Source organism: Phoxinus phoxinus (genome assembly GCF_949152265.1).
Source record: "Phoxinus phoxinus genome assembly, chromosome: 11".
In the NCBI taxonomy this organism is placed as follows: Eukaryota; Metazoa; Chordata; class Actinopteri; order Cypriniformes; family Leuciscidae; genus Phoxinus; species Phoxinus phoxinus.
The window spans coordinates 16,441,291-16,458,816 of NC_136886.1; the positions used below are offsets into that span (position 1 = coordinate 16,441,291).

At 36.9% G+C, this 17,526-nt stretch overlaps 1 protein-coding gene and 1 long non-coding RNA gene across 4 annotated transcripts in view; one reads left to right on the plus strand and one right to left on the minus strand.

The window, feature by feature from the left end:
* LOC307006912 overlaps window positions 1-1,377 on the minus strand; it is a 56,438-nt gene extending 55,061 nt beyond the window's left edge. Inside the window, exon 1 of the long non-coding RNA XR_013799546.1 lies at window positions 1,065-1,377. This is a non-coding gene — a long non-coding RNA (uncharacterized lncRNA). The remainder of the gene's footprint in view (window positions 1-1,064) is intronic.
* pex5la (peroxisomal biogenesis factor 5-like a) overlaps window positions 1-17,526 on the plus strand; it is a 97,437-nt gene that overhangs the window by 63,228 nt on the left and 16,683 nt on the right. For 2 of the 3 annotated variants that reach the window (XM_079628418.1, XM_079628420.1), the window contains 5 exons: window positions 6,649-6,760; window positions 11,937-12,131; window positions 12,417-12,537; window positions 13,231-13,324; window positions 16,036-16,131. In XM_079628418.1, coding sequence (XP_079484544.1) covers window positions 6,649-6,760; window positions 11,937-12,131; window positions 12,417-12,537; window positions 13,231-13,324; window positions 16,036-16,131 — 618 coding nt within the window. The remainder of the gene's footprint in view (window positions 1-6,648; window positions 6,761-11,936; window positions 12,132-12,416; window positions 12,538-13,230; window positions 13,325-16,035; window positions 16,132-17,526) is intronic. The other variant, XM_079628419.1, reaches the window with a different exon arrangement.

Sequence of the window (17,526 nt, forward strand, 5' to 3'; positions counted from 1 at the left end):
ACAGGGTGCACATTTTAAAAAGAGGATAACAAGGTGTAGGCAACACCGATTTTTGTCGTTGTTCTCTGTATTGACAGCACTCCAAATTTACAAAAAAAATTAGCTCAATGTTAAAATTGACCGGAGTTCTCCTTTAAATGGGCGAACTAACCCTTTAATGCTTTGTTGTATGTATCTTCCGATCAAAGGACACTTGTAAATGCATGATTCTTTCAAACAATAACAGTAATAAAAAAAAGGAACAGATTGCAGAGAAAATTGGCACTCATTTTTAATGGAAATAAGGGTTCAAAATTTAAGCAGAACTTTTTTTAAAGTTCTCAATATTGTAGGAAGTTTTAAATTAAATAAACCATCCAAGAGAAGACAAATATCTGAATCTACTCTTGTCTTTTACACCAGAAGGTGGCGACAAGGGACTGTCTTTATGAACCATTCAATTATTCATGATTCAACCGATTTAAAACTTATTAATTCAAGAAGTCTAATTAATTCCATATTAACTTTTATATCATTAACTTATTGTCATTGCATGTACATGCACATACATTTGCCAATATCGGAGCAAAAAGACACCAAATTGCTGTCAGTAACGTTAGTGTCTAAGTTACTCCATATGAACTTTTATCGTATTAACGATATTGGCATGTACGTTATGTACATGCAACGACAATAACCTAATACAATAATCCAAAAATACATAAGAAAACGCTTTTCGAACATATTTTTAGATGTCAACAACAAGTCAAAAACGTCAATTACCTTCCTCTGCTTCTTCTGCACATGCGCAGAAGTTTTTGTTTGAACATAATACAGGTGGTGGAAAAGATTATTTGAAACGGATTGCAAAGTTTAGCATATCTATAAACAGTAACTTTCAGAATCTCTGCAATCGTGTTGAACAAAATCTCCATGTAAAGGTGTTAAGTTAGCTTATTTAGCGTCTCTGTTTCACGCTGCGCTGCTAACTATCGACGTGAATCAGTAGCCTATGATCGATGAGTTTAAACACGGATACTAAGGAGTTTTAGAGAGCGCGGTTTACAAAAAAAAAAATACCTTACCTCCTGTCCAACAAAAAGAAGATACTTGGTCATCATCACTCTGGATTGTCTTCATCGTCGAATCTTTCCATCTTGTGTAACGTTATACGTACAAAGTCTTCATTCAATCAATCAATCAGGTAACGCTACGCATTCTCCCGTTGTCTCTTCTGGTAAAGCACGATAATAAGTGTGTTTCACTTTCTTATTTTCGCTCTTCGAAGCCAAATAACCAAATTATTATTACCATTATCAACTGGTGTCAAGTAGGCCTACGCTAAGCGTACAGAGACGGCAGTCAACGGGCGTGAGGATTCCGACGTTTACGTCGGTCACGTCATGGCGAAAACCATTGTCATAATAATTAAATTTAATTATAATAATTAAATGAAATAACTTTTTATAGATGTTTTTATAAGTACAGCCGCCTTGATCTCATTTGAGTGTACACCATTCAGATGACTCTTCACAAAAACACAGCTGTGTAAAACGTTTTAATTTAGCACCAAACTACTGAATACCTTTAACTTTAGACACGCCAGATGTGTTTCCTTCTCTCAGACAGAACAGCCCGTCAAATCCTCTTTCAGCCTGATTGCTATTTAAATAAACAGACTAAGTTGTGCAGTGTGACTGAGTTATCTGCTCCAATTACAAGAATTAGTTTTTTCCCCTAATAATGTCAGCACTCAGCAACCAATGTGTGCCTGAAGTGAAAAAACTGTTTTAAATGGAATAGTAATCTAATTAAGTTGTAGAGCCTTAAATATTTCCAAAATAATTCCCCCCCTCTCATTATGGCCCTTGTTCTGTTGGCATTCACAAGGGAGGAAGTTATGCTTTTATAATAAGGCTTAGAGGGGCAAAATAAAAGTAAGCTCCAAATCCAGCTCACCTATAGTGATAAAACATCAGAACAGTAGATGTTGTTATATAACCCAGCCTGACACTTCAAAATGTTCAAATGCTTGCTGATCAGCAAACTGAACTTTCTGCATGCGAAAGAAGCCAAAGACAACAGAAGACAGAGTGCCATCATTTTCTTCCCTTTCATAAAAAATGTACACGGTGTTGTAACAGCAGCAGTTCAGCTTGGGTAACATCAGGCATTCCAGCCAGCGAAGGAATAAATCTCCTCCCTGACACCAGGAGAGCCAGAGTTGTCTGTCCAACCCAATTAAGACTGCTGGGTCAGCGTTCTGGCACCGTCTCTTACAACAGGAATGTTCTCAAAAGCGTTCTGGCCAACATGCACTGCTCGTGTTATTCATGAATATTCAGTATTTATTTCAAAGCTCCTGTCAAGGTACTGTACGTAGAGATCACAAACCTTCATACAGTCGGCAGTTTGAAGAAAAATTCTAAGCGCAGATAGTTTTTGTTCAGAGAAGTATTATCCATTTTTTCCATTATTATTAATTCAATTGTTTTTCCATGTCCATCTCTAAATTAATTCCTGCTGGACTTGTCTCTATGGTCTTATTTAAGCCCCGGACAAATTAAAAATAAATCCGAGGGAAACCCTTTATTAAAACCTTTATCCAGAGGAACCTTTAATTAAGCCAGTCTTGATAAGGTCAGAGTTTTCAATTTATTGTTCTTTTCAGTTTGCATTAAATGAAAAAAATGCAACAGTCTATAATTTAGGCAGCGTTGCTTGAAGCATCTGTTGTTGTTGTTAAGTCCATGCATAGGACATGTGAATGTGACATAACATTACATGTGTGCTGTTTTACACGCAGCAGCGTTATGATGATACAGCCCTATCCTTACTCTATGCAGGAAACATGTCAGCAACATGCAAACCAGGGATGTTCTGATCTTCGTCCATACTGGGGCACAGGCTCCTCAATAATTACATTTTTTTTCCCCTTTTTTTCTAGGGCTGCCTGGGGGATTCTCACCCCAGGTAATTTGTTTGCAAAAAACAGCATCAAAGCTTTCAATTCATGTGACATTTAGAGAAGCATATTTACATTCTCTTGAACACCGCTGTGTAGCATTAATGCAACTGTGCTACAAAGGCTTTCATCAGTTGAATGTATTATCTACAACCTAATTTTTAACTGTAAGCTACACATACTCTACTGTTCAAATGTGTGGGGTCAACAAGATGTTTACATTTTTTTTATTTAATCAATCAATTATTTGATTCAGCAAGGATGCATTAATTTGATGAAAAGCAACAGTAAAGACATTTGTAATGATTTCTATTTTAAAAACTTTCTATTAATCAAAGATTGAAATGTGTGAATCTATCATGGTTTCCACAAAAAAAATTAGGCAGCACAGCTGTTTTCAATATTGATAGTAATAAGAAATGTTTATTGAGCACCAAATCAGAGCATAGAATGATTTCTGAAGGATCATGTGACAGTGACAACTTGAGTAAACTCAGCTTTGCCAATACAGGAATAAATTACATTTTAAAATATATTAAAATAGAAAAAACGGTTATTTTGAAGTGTAGCCCAAAAATATTTCACTATTTGTATATCTGAATTTTTTTATCAAATAAATGCAGCATGGTGAGCATAAGATAACATAAAAATATTACCAACCACAAACTGTAGCTTTACAATCTAATTAGCAAACAGGCAGAAGCTAAAATAATAGTTTAGTTTTTAAGCATTAGCTGTAGCTATTCTATTCGTTCACAGCATGTTTGTTTAGTGACCTTCGAAACACAAATGCAAACATTGCATTATGTTGTTCCTGGTGGATATGAACAGTTAACTAATGATGTTAAAGCAGCACTAGGTTACTTTTCTTTTTTTTGCTCTCGGGGTCCCCCTACAGTTGGGAAACAGTATTGTCCTCTACTACTGTCGTAAACTCTGTCATCCTACATGCACGTGCATTTGTTGACAACCATGATAGCCCTGAACACTGTAGGAGGAGTTCACATGCAGGTGTTCTGCTTGCGTCGCGTGTGAAATGTCTTCATCCAGGTACAGTGGCATATATTTCAGCATGTCATGATATGAATATAATTTCATGGGTTTTATTTTTTTTTTCAAACGACAAATGATCGCGATGCTCACGTTTACAAGCCAGCGTCATTATAGTAGCCTAGTCTATTGGTTACCGTTTTACTGAATCTATATGATACTACTTCAATGCAATGTTTGAGTGGTAGATATAATAACCATATATCGTCAATATTATAATATCAAGCTACCATAGATGATTCTGCAAATTTTACAAATCGATTTGCAAATAAACAAATATCACAGACATGTTAGGTATCCTAAAATATTATTTTGTACATCTTATATATTTACTTGCAAGAATGTAGCCCCTATCAAACTTGTACACGCCGTTTAGACATAGGCTTTCATTTGATATTTGAAAGTCCGCATCGGCATCGGCCACCTTTGATTTGTGAAAAAACGGGACATTCAGATTATTATTATTTTTTGGGGTCTGAGTTGTAGGTTGTAAATAGTATTTTCTTTGACACTGGTGGCTCATCCGACTTTGTTGTGTCATCCTCATAGACAGTGGTTATCCTCCTCGTCCGTCTCTCTCCCCATTTCACACAATAGATGTAAATAGACAGTTTTTAAAAAGCTAGCTAGCAACTAAACTCACACTGTATCATCTTGGATGCGTGTTGATGCGCGCGCGCGACCGACAGCACAGGCAGTTGCTAGGCGATAAGTTGAGCTTCTAATCAAATAAAAGTAAACGCCTGGCATTGGCCAATCCACTGTTTTACCCATTTTTACCATGGTTTTTACCCGTTTACGGACACAGGATTGGATGTACTGTACACAACTATGAAGAAAACACAGTAGCGGTAGACGGAAACAGTTTAATTTGAAACCAGGAAATTCTACTTTAGAAGTAACGTATATTTTCACAAAAAAACGGGACAATTCGTGTCCCGGCGAAAGAATATGAATTTTCTGGGACTGTCGCTCAAAAAAGAGAATAATCCCTGGAAAACATCGAGCACCCCTCCTCCTCCTCCAGTTCACGCCAGCGAGGAAACGCTGGCCCAATGTTGATCCTCGTTCTGCCTTTAATACGATCACTTTCTCGTTTCCTCTTGTTGCTTTCCTCCGACAAAACCTTTGCTTTCTTGCTTTTCTGTGCTGCTTCGGCCATGACTATAACATTTGGCAAACAAACGCTAGTTTGGCTCGCACGTCCGATTTTAAGGAAGTGGGGGTGGTGGTGGAAGTGACGTATATGCCGTAAAGCAGTCGAATTTTGTAGTTCTCTTTGTTCGCCGGTTACTACCCGAAACCCGAAGTTTAAAAGTACGATTAAAAACGCTACAGACCCCGTCAGGCTATGGCAGACGTGTCATTCAACCTATTGTAAGTCGATGTACCATCACAAGAGACTTGGAAATATATTATTAAGGTTGAAAAGTTACCTGGTGCTGCTTTAACATATAAAAGCACTGTTAAATGTGTCAGAAACCCAGGTATTACATTTGTACCAAGCTAAATAATATAGGCCTACACAACATATTTAAATAGCTACTCATTCAGACATTAGCAAGTGTTAGCTTTGTAGTTAGCTGCATTCCAGGCATGTCACATATGCAATCTGCACAACAACAACAACAACAACAAAGAGAGAAGGGAGGATGAGTCCTATGGTGTGAAGATATATATGAAAAGAAATCGTTGCCTCAGCTGGTGTGATTAGCGTTGTGTCTTAAATCATATAAACAATGGAGATTATCAAATGCAATTAATAGATTAGCCTGTTTATCAATAGATATATTGATTAATATGGTAATCTATATTCTAATATGCATAATTTCTAATATGGTCTACTTTTTTGAGGATTTTTCAGTAAAATTGTACCCAAAAGTGTCTAGCAACGCCTCTGATGCAAACCTATGCGGACACACAAATAATCAAAAAAAAAAAATTTACCTTGTGCAATATAAGAAAATAATGAATTTATCCACATTGAGTGCACAGATTATGCATCAGGAACCTAATGTTGCAAATGCGTATCTTTTTAATGACTAAAGGATTGTATTTTCAAAAGAGCGGTAGTTAAGGCTTAAAACAAATGCAGATATGCTGTAGCCATGCGCTGCCCACAAAAGTGCTCTCCTCCGATGAGACTGTGGCATGGCTGAATGAACACTGAGAACAACCAGATGATGATTGATGTGTTTTTTCCATTCTGTTAGACACAAGGCCACCTCTTTGCCAGTCTCTCAAGAGAACTTATACACACATTCTGTCACATAGCACACATAGTACACTGATGGGGGCTTTATAAAGAAAGTCTCACACCTTGTCATAATTACAGTCATCCACAATTACTCGGACCTCTAGAAAAACAAGCACGACACGTGTACTATTTTACTGGTCTGCTTTCTCTCTGTTTAAGTGATAAAGGGAGAGAGAAACATCCCCAGGGACGTTTGTCAGAGGGGGGCAAGGTGAGAATTGTCGTCTCAGTCCTGTAAATAGGCAGGAGCTGTAAGGGTAGTGACTACCAGCGTTACCTATCACATGCAGAGATGGTCATGGCGCAATGGAAGCTGGCTGCAACTCAAGAAATGGGAAAACAGGAGGCCAAGTGCATTAATGTAGATCTCATCGCACTCTTTTGCTTGATTTTTCAGCTGGTGAGCGAGCAACAAGAGAGCCGTCCCTTGCTGAGCCCTTCCATCGATGATTTCCTCTGCGAGACCAAGTGTGATGGAGCTGCCCGCCCAGTAACCTCCAACACAGCAGGTACCAGAGATACTGACCTTCCTGTAGTTCCTCAACAATTCTGCTTCTATACTATACTATACTATACTATACTATACTATACTATACCTATACTATTAGACTAATTCAGACATTTTGAAGGGGTCCTATTATGCCCTTTTTACAAAGTCTTGATTTTTTTGGGGGGGTGTACTAACTAAAATATGTTTTCATGCTTGATTGTTCAAAAAACGCATTATTTTTCACATATTTTACATTATCAGAGCTCCTCTCTCCCCAGTCTTGCTCTAACACGCCGATTTCGATGAAGCCCCTCCTTCCGAAATAAAAAATGTGATGGCCTAGTGAGTTGTGATTGGCACCGCGTTGCGCGTTCAGGAATTGTTCCACCCCTGCATAACTGTGAGTTCTTCTCTAGTGTAAATATTGAGGATTGCGTAAATTTTCTAACCAATTCGAGCCCGATTCAGACCCTGACAATATTAACGAACAAGATGATCGTGCAGAACGGATTTCATGCACAGACTTTGCAAGCACGGATTTCACAGGACGTTTCAGAGTGGTATGTTTTTTGTAAGTTTCTGATACATTATAGATACAGTGTTAGCCACCATTTAATTGTGATATTTGTTGGAAAACTATAATACAAACAGTAATCGGTAATAAAAGCACGGTTCATTTTCCTAAGGAGCGGTGAACCATCTTACAAAAGCGAAAGCTTACAAAAGCAACAAAAAAAAGCTGTTCTCCATAAAATGTGCAGCGCACAGATAAACAGGAACAGTGTATACATCTTAACCACTCTAAGTTTGCCTTAGGAAGGTCAAACAAATGAGTTTTGGAAACGGGGTGGGGGGGAAAGTATCTCATACTTTTGAAAGTATGACATAGCAGCAACACTGTCTTCTCTAATGCAGATCAGCCAGGCCTCATCCCCTTTTTTGCGTATTCCGTAGGCAGGGATTATTGAAATGAGTAACATTGTGACTTCATGAGATCCGGAAAAATCGTGTTGTAGTCCAAACGAACCTTTCGTTGTAGTTCTTGAAAAGTGGATTCTGTTAAATAAAATATCTCCCTTTGGAGTGGACTTTGAGCTTTGTAACCTTGCAGATCTTTTTTTATGCTCTAACAGCAACATTACATACTAACTAAAGTTGAAAAAGTGGAAAAGCATAGGACCCCTTTAACAACATTTACAATATAATCTGATTTTTAAGAACCAAAACCTTTTTTATATATATATATCTTTTTTATATAAATTATACTGCCATTAAAATATTTTTGGGTCAGTAAGATTTTGGATATTTAAATTAATACTTTTATTCAGCAAGGATGCATTAAATGGATCAAAAGCGAGATCAAAGTATTTTATACTATTACAAAATAATTCTATTTAAAATAAAATGCTGCTCATTTAAATTTTCTATTCATCAAAGAATGTATTACGGTTTCCACAAAAATGGTAAACATTTAACATGGGGGGGTGGGTGGAGCCCAATTTATCCTACCAGTGTTATTCCTGATTGAAACTCAAATTGATTCATTTCAAATAGATGTATTTGTATGACTGGAAATACAGTTGCTGTCTGGTGGAGTTACCAAGATAACTGCAGAGTTGAATGACTTTAAAGGAAATTCAGTTAAGACATTTACGGTACTTAATTTAATTAAGTAAATTATAATTAAACAAAAGACATGCATACCGTTGCCTTATCAAACCAAACAAATTTCAACTTTTAACTAATGCCACTGTTCAGACAAATGTGTGGTATTTTTGTGTAGTCATTTAACATGGCAAACCATAGTAGTGGCTGCTAACACGAGATATAACTCATGCTTACGTTTCTACCTAATTAATTCCTCGCAGATGTCACCACATTATATACATCTTCACCACTGATTAGCGGAGCCGACAGACACATTACTAAAAGAGGAAGTAAGTGGCTTCTTACTGCATGACAGCTGTATACGTGAAGTTCACACTGAGAAGTTGAGCAAGTAAAACTGCATCCTGTCTTGCCTACACCACAAAGCAATTAAGACAACCCCTACTACTCCCAGATCTAGTTTACTTTCTGATTGTAGAAAACAGCATTTTTAATTTACCAACAGATTACATTTGGAGGATCTTTCGATTTAGTTGCAATGAAGCAGCAGTCGGCTTATTACTGTGCCTCTGAACATAATGCATATTGAGGTTCAGAAATTACCAAGCAGAACTTTCTGCAATCAAAATGCCACATAGTTCACAGTATGAAAGATTTTCAGTCTGTCAAACATTATGCGCAGTTGTGCCTGGCTTTAAATGTGAAGCCAGAGTAAATTGCCAAGTAAACACTGCATTAAAGTCAGTTTTTTTGTTGGTACCACTTTAAATATTTGTATTAATTAATAGCATTGTATACTTTTTATGCTGAATTAAACTACACTCTTAAACTAAAACGTACATTTTTGAGGAACACCAGGCTTTTTAAAGCAGTGTCTGTCTATAACAGGAATGGAGCTGATTATAGAAATTTATATTTGGGTCTTTTATGGGAACTGCTGTAATCTTTCAAAGGAACACCTCTGAATTCAATTATTATTCACTGGAAGATTCTCCCGAGTGAGCTTTTGATTCATTTTTCATTTTAGCAATAAAAAAATTATGACTTGCTTTGGTTTAAGAATTGTCTGACTATCATATTATCATTGCGTCAGGACTCCTATACTTCTTTCTTTGAGACACTTATGAGATTCAAAGCAAGATCAGTGATTTAAACCACATTGAATTCCAGCTCTATATCACTTCTTACATCTACACCTACAAACAGAAAACAAAAACTGCAGTCATGCTCATCTGCTCGATCATTTTGACATCAATACCAGAGAAAAATCGGATGATTACACTTATTATATTTTATAATTATGTTTTTGTCAATTACATGACATTCAGTTTTGTCCTGTCTATTAATTTATTCAAAGGTGAACAAATCTTTTTTATATGATGTTTGAAACTTTTCTTGAAAATGCTATAAAAGTTTTTCAAAACCATATGAAACCAACAACAGTACGTGTCACAAGTACACCTGCCAGCCGGAGTGCCTATAGCTACCAGAGTGCACTCATCCGGTCTTCTTTATCGCATAATGAACTTAATTTTCCACGTCTCAATGCCTGGACTCATCGTCTGTGAACTGCTTCTATTATCATCTCATTTATATTCTCTGATATAAGCCCTGTGTGTTCAGTCGTTCTTTGCAATGCCTTGTTGCATGTTTAGTTAAGTGTTACACTGCATTTCAGAAAGCCATCTCTCCTTCCCTTGTTCTTCTGCCTGTCTCCCTGCCTGTGCCTTGGACCTCTTATTGTTATCTGGATTGATTACCCTGTGGTTTTGCCCTTCTGCATGTTGGTTTACACTCAGCTGCTGGATCTCTAAAAAGCAAATTTTCTTTTTGGGTAGGAGATCCGAACGCAAACTTTGATTGTAATCCATATAACATGCATGAGGTTAAAACCAACGGGTAATCACTCCAGATAATAATAAAATGTCCCAAGGCACAGGCAAACAGGGTAATCCAGAGAGACAGACAGAATAACAAGACCATGATAAGGAAGTCAGAGTTATAGAAATGCAGTGTAATACTAACATGCAAGACTTTGCAAAGGATGACTGAACACATTTATATGGAGAACATAAACGAGATAATAATACACAGGTGTGGAAGCAATCAGCACACGATGAGTCCAGGCAATGAGTCATGGGAAATGTAGTTCATAATGCCATAAAGAAGACAGGAGGAGTGCACACTGCTGGCTATCATAGGTACTACGGCTGGCAGGCGTGACACTAAGAACTTGACACGTGTGTTTAAAACAGTTTTTCCTTCCTTTTAAACATGTTTTATGTTCTTTAATGTGGGCACATTATGTCATTTGAATCAATGTTTTATTGTGCATGTGAAGGGAATTAATAATTCATTATTTCAATCAATCTTTTTGATTATATTGATGGTTACTGCACATGTTGAGGTTCTTGCACTCTTAGCTTGTGTGGTCGCGGTCGGCAGAAACAAAAGCATGCGGTGTTAACCTGGTTTCAGCTCTGATGTTTGTGCCAGATTTCAGAAGGTGTGCTGTCAAGCCCTCAAGGCTTGGATCATGCATCCTCCATGCTGGCATCTATATGCAGTTCTGACCTGCATGGATATTTTGTCTGCTACCTGGTTATGAAGACCTCTGTTCTGCAAGCCTGATGGGTAACAGGATGGCGGTAGAAGCTGAAGAATATGTCTGTAGCATCTGTTCTTAATGTTCCCGTACTGTATAATGGGGGATTCAACCATCTAAAACTTTTATGCTTTAATCTCACCTAATCACAAAAGCTGACTACATTCCCTCTGAATATTGAATGAACACATTATTCTCAAACCTTCACCCTCTGCAGCGGAAGACAGTGTTCTGTAGAGAGTGTTCTTGATAAACTGTGTGTGTATATATATATATACACACACACACTATATCAAACGCTCTTTGTTCTCTTGGAGAGGAACATGTATGCAACATCAAAGATTATTTGGCACAGGCCCCTGAGCTGTCGGAACTGGCTGATTTTTTTTATTTTTATTGCTGTGACCATGCAGGTAGATAAGTGCCTAGAGCAATAACTAAGCTAGAATGTTATATTCTATGTTTTTTCTTTCCTTTAAACTCTGGACTTTTGGTTGGTGTGCTAATTTGAAGCTGAGCAAAAACTTGCTAGTTCACAATTTATTTGCAATGCACAAATGAGACTTTGCTCTCAAATGTTAGCGGGTTTTTTTATTTTTTTATTTACTGAACACAAAAGGGGATGGATAAAAGGATGGGAGGCTGTTGATGCATGCTTCAACCTTAGTATACACTCTTAAAAGTAAATATTCCCTCCTGCTATTTATAGTCTGAGAGAAAACTGTGACTGGTGGTTCCTTTCCAGAACCTTCACCCTCTCAGTTCCTCTTGAGGCCATCACAACTTAAAAAAAAAAAAAATGTTCAGGCTTTCTCTTCTTTTTGTGCATTTCACTTTTGCCCTAGCTTATGTATTAATCGAGCTTATGCTTGAAACTTGGAATTGGCCATGGGATCCGTCCTGCACCTTCAGAACCACTGAACTTTCTGGAAGACAAATACAAGTGAATGATATTTATTTTCTTTTTGCTTCCTTTGTCCAGTACTGTCCTCCTCTCTGGACTTGCTGGATCTGAGTGAGCCTGGTGAGAGAAGACACAGCAAAGACAGAAAGAGCCCTCTTTCTTCTAAGGGCACACCGTACAGGAGGAAGCCAGATGAAACGGAGCTGATTCAAGTGGATGTTGAACATAGTATACCCTGTTCCCGCACACCTGAAAAAATTTCATTGGACTCAGGTATTCTACTATAATGCAGCACTCTTGCAAATCAGTCAAGGGAAATCAGATGGTTACACAAATGAAAATGGGTTTTTCATACGATTAACTGAACAGATTCTGTAACGGATAGTACTTTTTCATTAGAAACAGCATTACGTGGTTACATATCGTTATCTACTTGCCCTATTCATTATGTGCTTGCATGCTGCAAATGCCTCAAACTTTGGTGTTGTTTGTGTTTTACTTAGGTTGCATTATGATAGTATATCTCTGTCAAATGGCATGGCCTTATTTTGTTCACAGTAGCAGTTCCATCTTCACTGGACAAATGGGAAGAACTCAACCCACACCCAGAGCGAAATGGTAGCAGAAAGTGGAAACTTGAGAGAAGACGTTCATCCAAAATTTCTGGCGAATTTGTGTGGTGAGTCGCTGTTCTAATAAAAATTAGATATGAAAATGCTCAATTTCTTTGTCTAAAAGATATGAATTAATAGTTTTCAGTCACACGACTGGCACTGAGACCTGGAGGGCGAAACATCCATAGAACTGTTCCAACAATCTGTTTCAAGCCACTAATATTTAGATTACACATCTCAAAAGAAGAAAAACAAAAATATGTGAACAAAATGCAGGTTTTGGGCACTTGTGATCCTTATACAGAACCTGCTGCAGTATTTCAGTCACTAAAAATAGCGGGACATTATAAAAAAACTTAACATGAAAAACACTTAAACTGCCTTAATGTACTTAAACATTGATATAAAAAAATACAATTCAGTATACATCTTATTGCTGATGCATATACAGGTAAGCAAATGAGCCCAGAATATAAACTCAGCACTCTAAATGGTGAGGAAAAAACATGTATTGTGTTTGTATTCTTGGTTAATCTACTTGTCTGTACATAGTATGCATCATCAATAAGGTCATACTACATTTGTACTAAGTACAAACCTGGTAAAAAAAAATAACTGGCGGGCAATGGAGAAAAGCCTTGTTTTACACTCCAGGTGGGCATTCCTATTAGGGTGTGATGTCAAAGGAAAACTATGAATAAGTAACACCTTTAAAAAAAATAAAAAATTAACATTAATTTCTTATGACTCAACCTCAGGTCTATGGATTGCAAGACTCAGCTAGACATTGCCCCCAGGAACTCCCTGGAGGTAAATAATAAAGTAGAGGCAGAAGCCGTGCCAGTAACACAAGTAAGTGCAACACCGAGCAACACTTGAGTCATGATCATCTGTACATGTGACTTTCACATGTTATTTCCCATGTGTCCCATTCTTTTGTAGTGTTGTCAAATATTGCTATGTCCATCCACTTGAACTGTGAATGGTTTGTTTTTTTAGCCATTCAATACAATTGTGTAACATTCTGTGCTAATGTCTAGAATTCTTTATTTTCAGCTTAACAGGCAATATGTTAGTGGAAGACACGTAAGCCTCTCTGTGCACTCTATGAATGAATCGCTGAATGATCTATACGTTTGTACCATGGCAACAGCATCACCACCAAATTAAATACAAAAGACCAAACATGGCAAATAATGAACTGAAGCGGTGCCCATGTGGTGGGTCACAGTTTGTATGGACTTTCAAATTTGTTGTGGTGCTACAGGGTACAAATGTTACACGCTTTTACCCTCAGTGAAGCATGCAGGTCTGTTGTATTGCTATCTATCATGATTAGATTATTAGCAAATTAATTATTGGCCAGCCACTGGTCAAATTCCCCAAAAAAACTTCTAGACACTACCTTTCTAAAGTTTGGGGTGTATACATTATTTTTAATGTTTTTGCCTCTCAACAAGGCTGCATTTATTTGATAAAAAAGTGAAATATTATTTAAATAAATTGTGAAATTTGTATTACATTTAAAATAACCGTTTTCTATTTTGATATGTTTTAAATGTAATTTATTCCTGTGATATCAAAGCTGAATTTTTCAGCATCCATTACTTCAGTCTTTAGTGTCACATGATCCTTCAGAAATATAATATCTGTTACCAGATAAAGGAGAATTAAAAAGGGTTCTTTAATGAAAACAAACTGTAATCCATACGACAAAGTAACAGCTTGTCTACAAACACACATTAACAACAACCGACAAACACAGAGTGAAGGTGAGGAACTTAAATACACCGTGATAATGAGATGGCGTCCATGACAAAGACACACATGTGACTGATGAAAACAAAACTGGAAGTCCATGAAAACAGAAACAAAAGAGCAACCAAAACTGTGTGAAAATATGCTGATTTGGAGCTCAAGCAACATTTTTTATTATTATCAATTTTGAAAACAGTTGTGCAGTTTAACATATTTGTGGAAACAAGTGTTAGATTTTTTTCAGTATTCTTTTGTGAATAGAAAGTTCAAAAGAACAGCATAAAAGCATTAATTTCTTTTATTAAAAAAAAAAAAATACTGACCCCAAACTTTTGAACAGTAGAGTATTTATCATTTAATCGTTTGAAAAACAAAACAGTAAACAGTAAAATTACATTTTAAAACATTTGTTTAAATAATATTATATCATGATTAATGTTTCTTTATCATGGACACTCTATACGCCACTGACCTTTATATACTCAAACCTTGCATTAGGAGTACAGATACATTTCGTACATTTCTTAAGACTAGTCATGATGAAGCAATCATTACACTTGTGAGCTGCATGGTTCTAAAAACATCGAGCTCGAATTGTCTCTTGACCATGGGGTGCACTGGAAATGGAATGTGTAATGCTAAAGGTAATTGTTGCACTGACACAGGGTCTGACATGGGCACATTAAATGTAATTATACAGAGCTGCACCAGCACAATGAAGCAAGACCAATTGTCCTTTTTGAGGCTTCCATTATAGCCTCCTGTATGAAATCCGTTTAACTTAGTAACCTTGATAATTGATTAATATCCAATGAGGCAGGTGGCAAATACTTCATCCTATTCCTTTGATTCAGTCTGCCTGGAAGGCTTTGTTATGCCGAGAATTGGATTGGGGGAATGGAAGTTTGCCTTTGATAGCTCAGCACTTGACATTTAGAGTGACCTAGGAACAAGGTACAATTTTAAAGGGTAGCTTTATGATTACTGAATGAAAAAGTAGCACAAGTAATCATGCCCCCTGGGCTGTACATTAATTTTACAAAGGAATTTTACTACCATCAGAGCAATTTAAAGACTATAGATTTTTTTAGTAAGTAATCTAGTAAGGCTAGATTGAAGATATATTAAATGCAGTTTTTAAAATGGAATATCCTGTTATTAGTTTGATTAACAATTTGAATAAATTGACAGCCCTAGCAATACCTAGTTAGCAAAATATATTATAATACTATTTTATAGTATTTGTTTTAACATCCTGAGCCATCAGCAAATGTAAACAGATGACAGTAAAACAAGTAAGCTTTATTTCCATTGCTGTGTGATATGCACACACACACACACACACACACACACACACACACACACACACACACACACACACACACACACACACACACACACACACACACACACACAGGAGTGTAGTCAAAATGAATGGCTTTGTTGCATGTGAAGCATGTCTTCAGGTGTACAGTGCTAAAAATGGTGCGTATTTGACAATACATGCTGAGCAAAGGTCTCCTGCCATGCTGTTTTCAGATTTGCATACTAAGAAAAATGTGCAGGGCAACGCGCTATGCATGACAAGCCAGTCCAGAGCCATCATGAGGGTGAGAACATTAGGTGTGGATAGCAGGACCTCAGAAGAGAGTGAGAAAGAAAGAAAATATGAAGACCCTGTGCTGCTAATGCTGGCATTTCTCCTTGCCTCTGGCATCAGGGTTTGGCAAGGGCAGGGCCTTTTCTCCTGTCAGAGTGACTGAGAGATGGCTGACCACGTTCTCTCTGACTCCTGTGTTTGACAGGGCCGTTTGAGCAAAGACCAAAGGTGGGGTAGCACACTGCTGTCCAGAAACCAGTCTCTGGAGGAAGAGTTTGAGAGAGCTAAGGCAGCAGTGGAGGTAAGCCAAAAGCGTCTGTTAAAAATGTATATGAGCATCACAATCATTTTCTCATGGGTCATGGGCATTAATGGCCTGCGCCATACTAGTAGTTGATCAATATATCGCCATGGCTAGTATACAGTATAGGCCGATATTAGGCATTTTTTAAATTATCAAAATCTACCGATTTTCTGTTTGTCTGATGAGGTACCTGCAAGACTTTTGTTTTGAAGAGAACACTAACACATGTAATTTTCACTGTGTACTATATATAAAATTAACGCTACCTTCTCTTTATTTGAAAAAAATCTGATTATCGGTCAACCACAACTATTTACATGGAGTACAAGATGGCAACTTTGTTGAAAAAAAGGCTTTTTTCAAAGACGCACTGAACTGAATTGAGCTAAATATTGACACTATTGTCTTCTGTAGAGCTGCTTTACGGCTGAAATTGAATTTGTTTCATGTTTAATGAATTTTGCATCATTTTGGTTGATTACCTGCTGTAAGACCAATATAATATTGATATGTCACAGCGTGATCTCTTTAAATCTCGAGTATTGCAGCTTTGCAGTAAAGCGGAATAGATTGCATATTTTTACATTTTGGATGTATTATTTGAATCAAGTTATGTTGAATTATGTTGCAAATTTTGCATGCTCTAAGTCTAGTTTGACTGTGGCTTAACTCCATCATTACTCAGATAATTTTTTACCTTTTGTACAAATAGCATATTACTTTAATTTGCACATTTTGTGAATAGCATCTGTCACTATTTGCATTATTTGTTGCTATAATACTAGGTGCAAATAGTATCTACCAATTTACATTCGGTGTAAATAGCATCTGTTTTTTTTACACTTTTACCCCCGGTTTCACATAGTCCCAGACTAAAATGCATATTTGAGCTTGCGTGCACTGATATATCTTACAAAAAGGTTCATAAATGTCCTAATTAGACTAGTCCTGGCTTAATCTAAGCCCTGTCTGTGTAACCAGGCCTTATAAGGTAGTGTATTTACCTATAGTGTATTTGCTTACTATAGTGTATTTACAGCCAATGTTGCATTACTGTAAAATTGTTCCAAAGTCTATGTTTATTAACTTATCAACAGACAGAGATGAAATCTACAGACATTTTCCATTTTTCTATCCCGGTTGTGGAGGGAAATCTACAGAATTCTGCAGAGTGGATTTAAATACTGTATACTAAAAGCAGTGGACTGGAATTGGAGCTGAGAATACTACACTAATATTAGCCAGCACTATACAGTAAATATAAATGTTTAATAAATTAATTTTCCAAGGGCCAACACTTTTGTACACTCTTTGAGAAGGTAATTATTTATTCACCCTCATGTCATTCCAAACCAGTATGACTTTCTTCTGTGGAGAATATTTAAGATATTT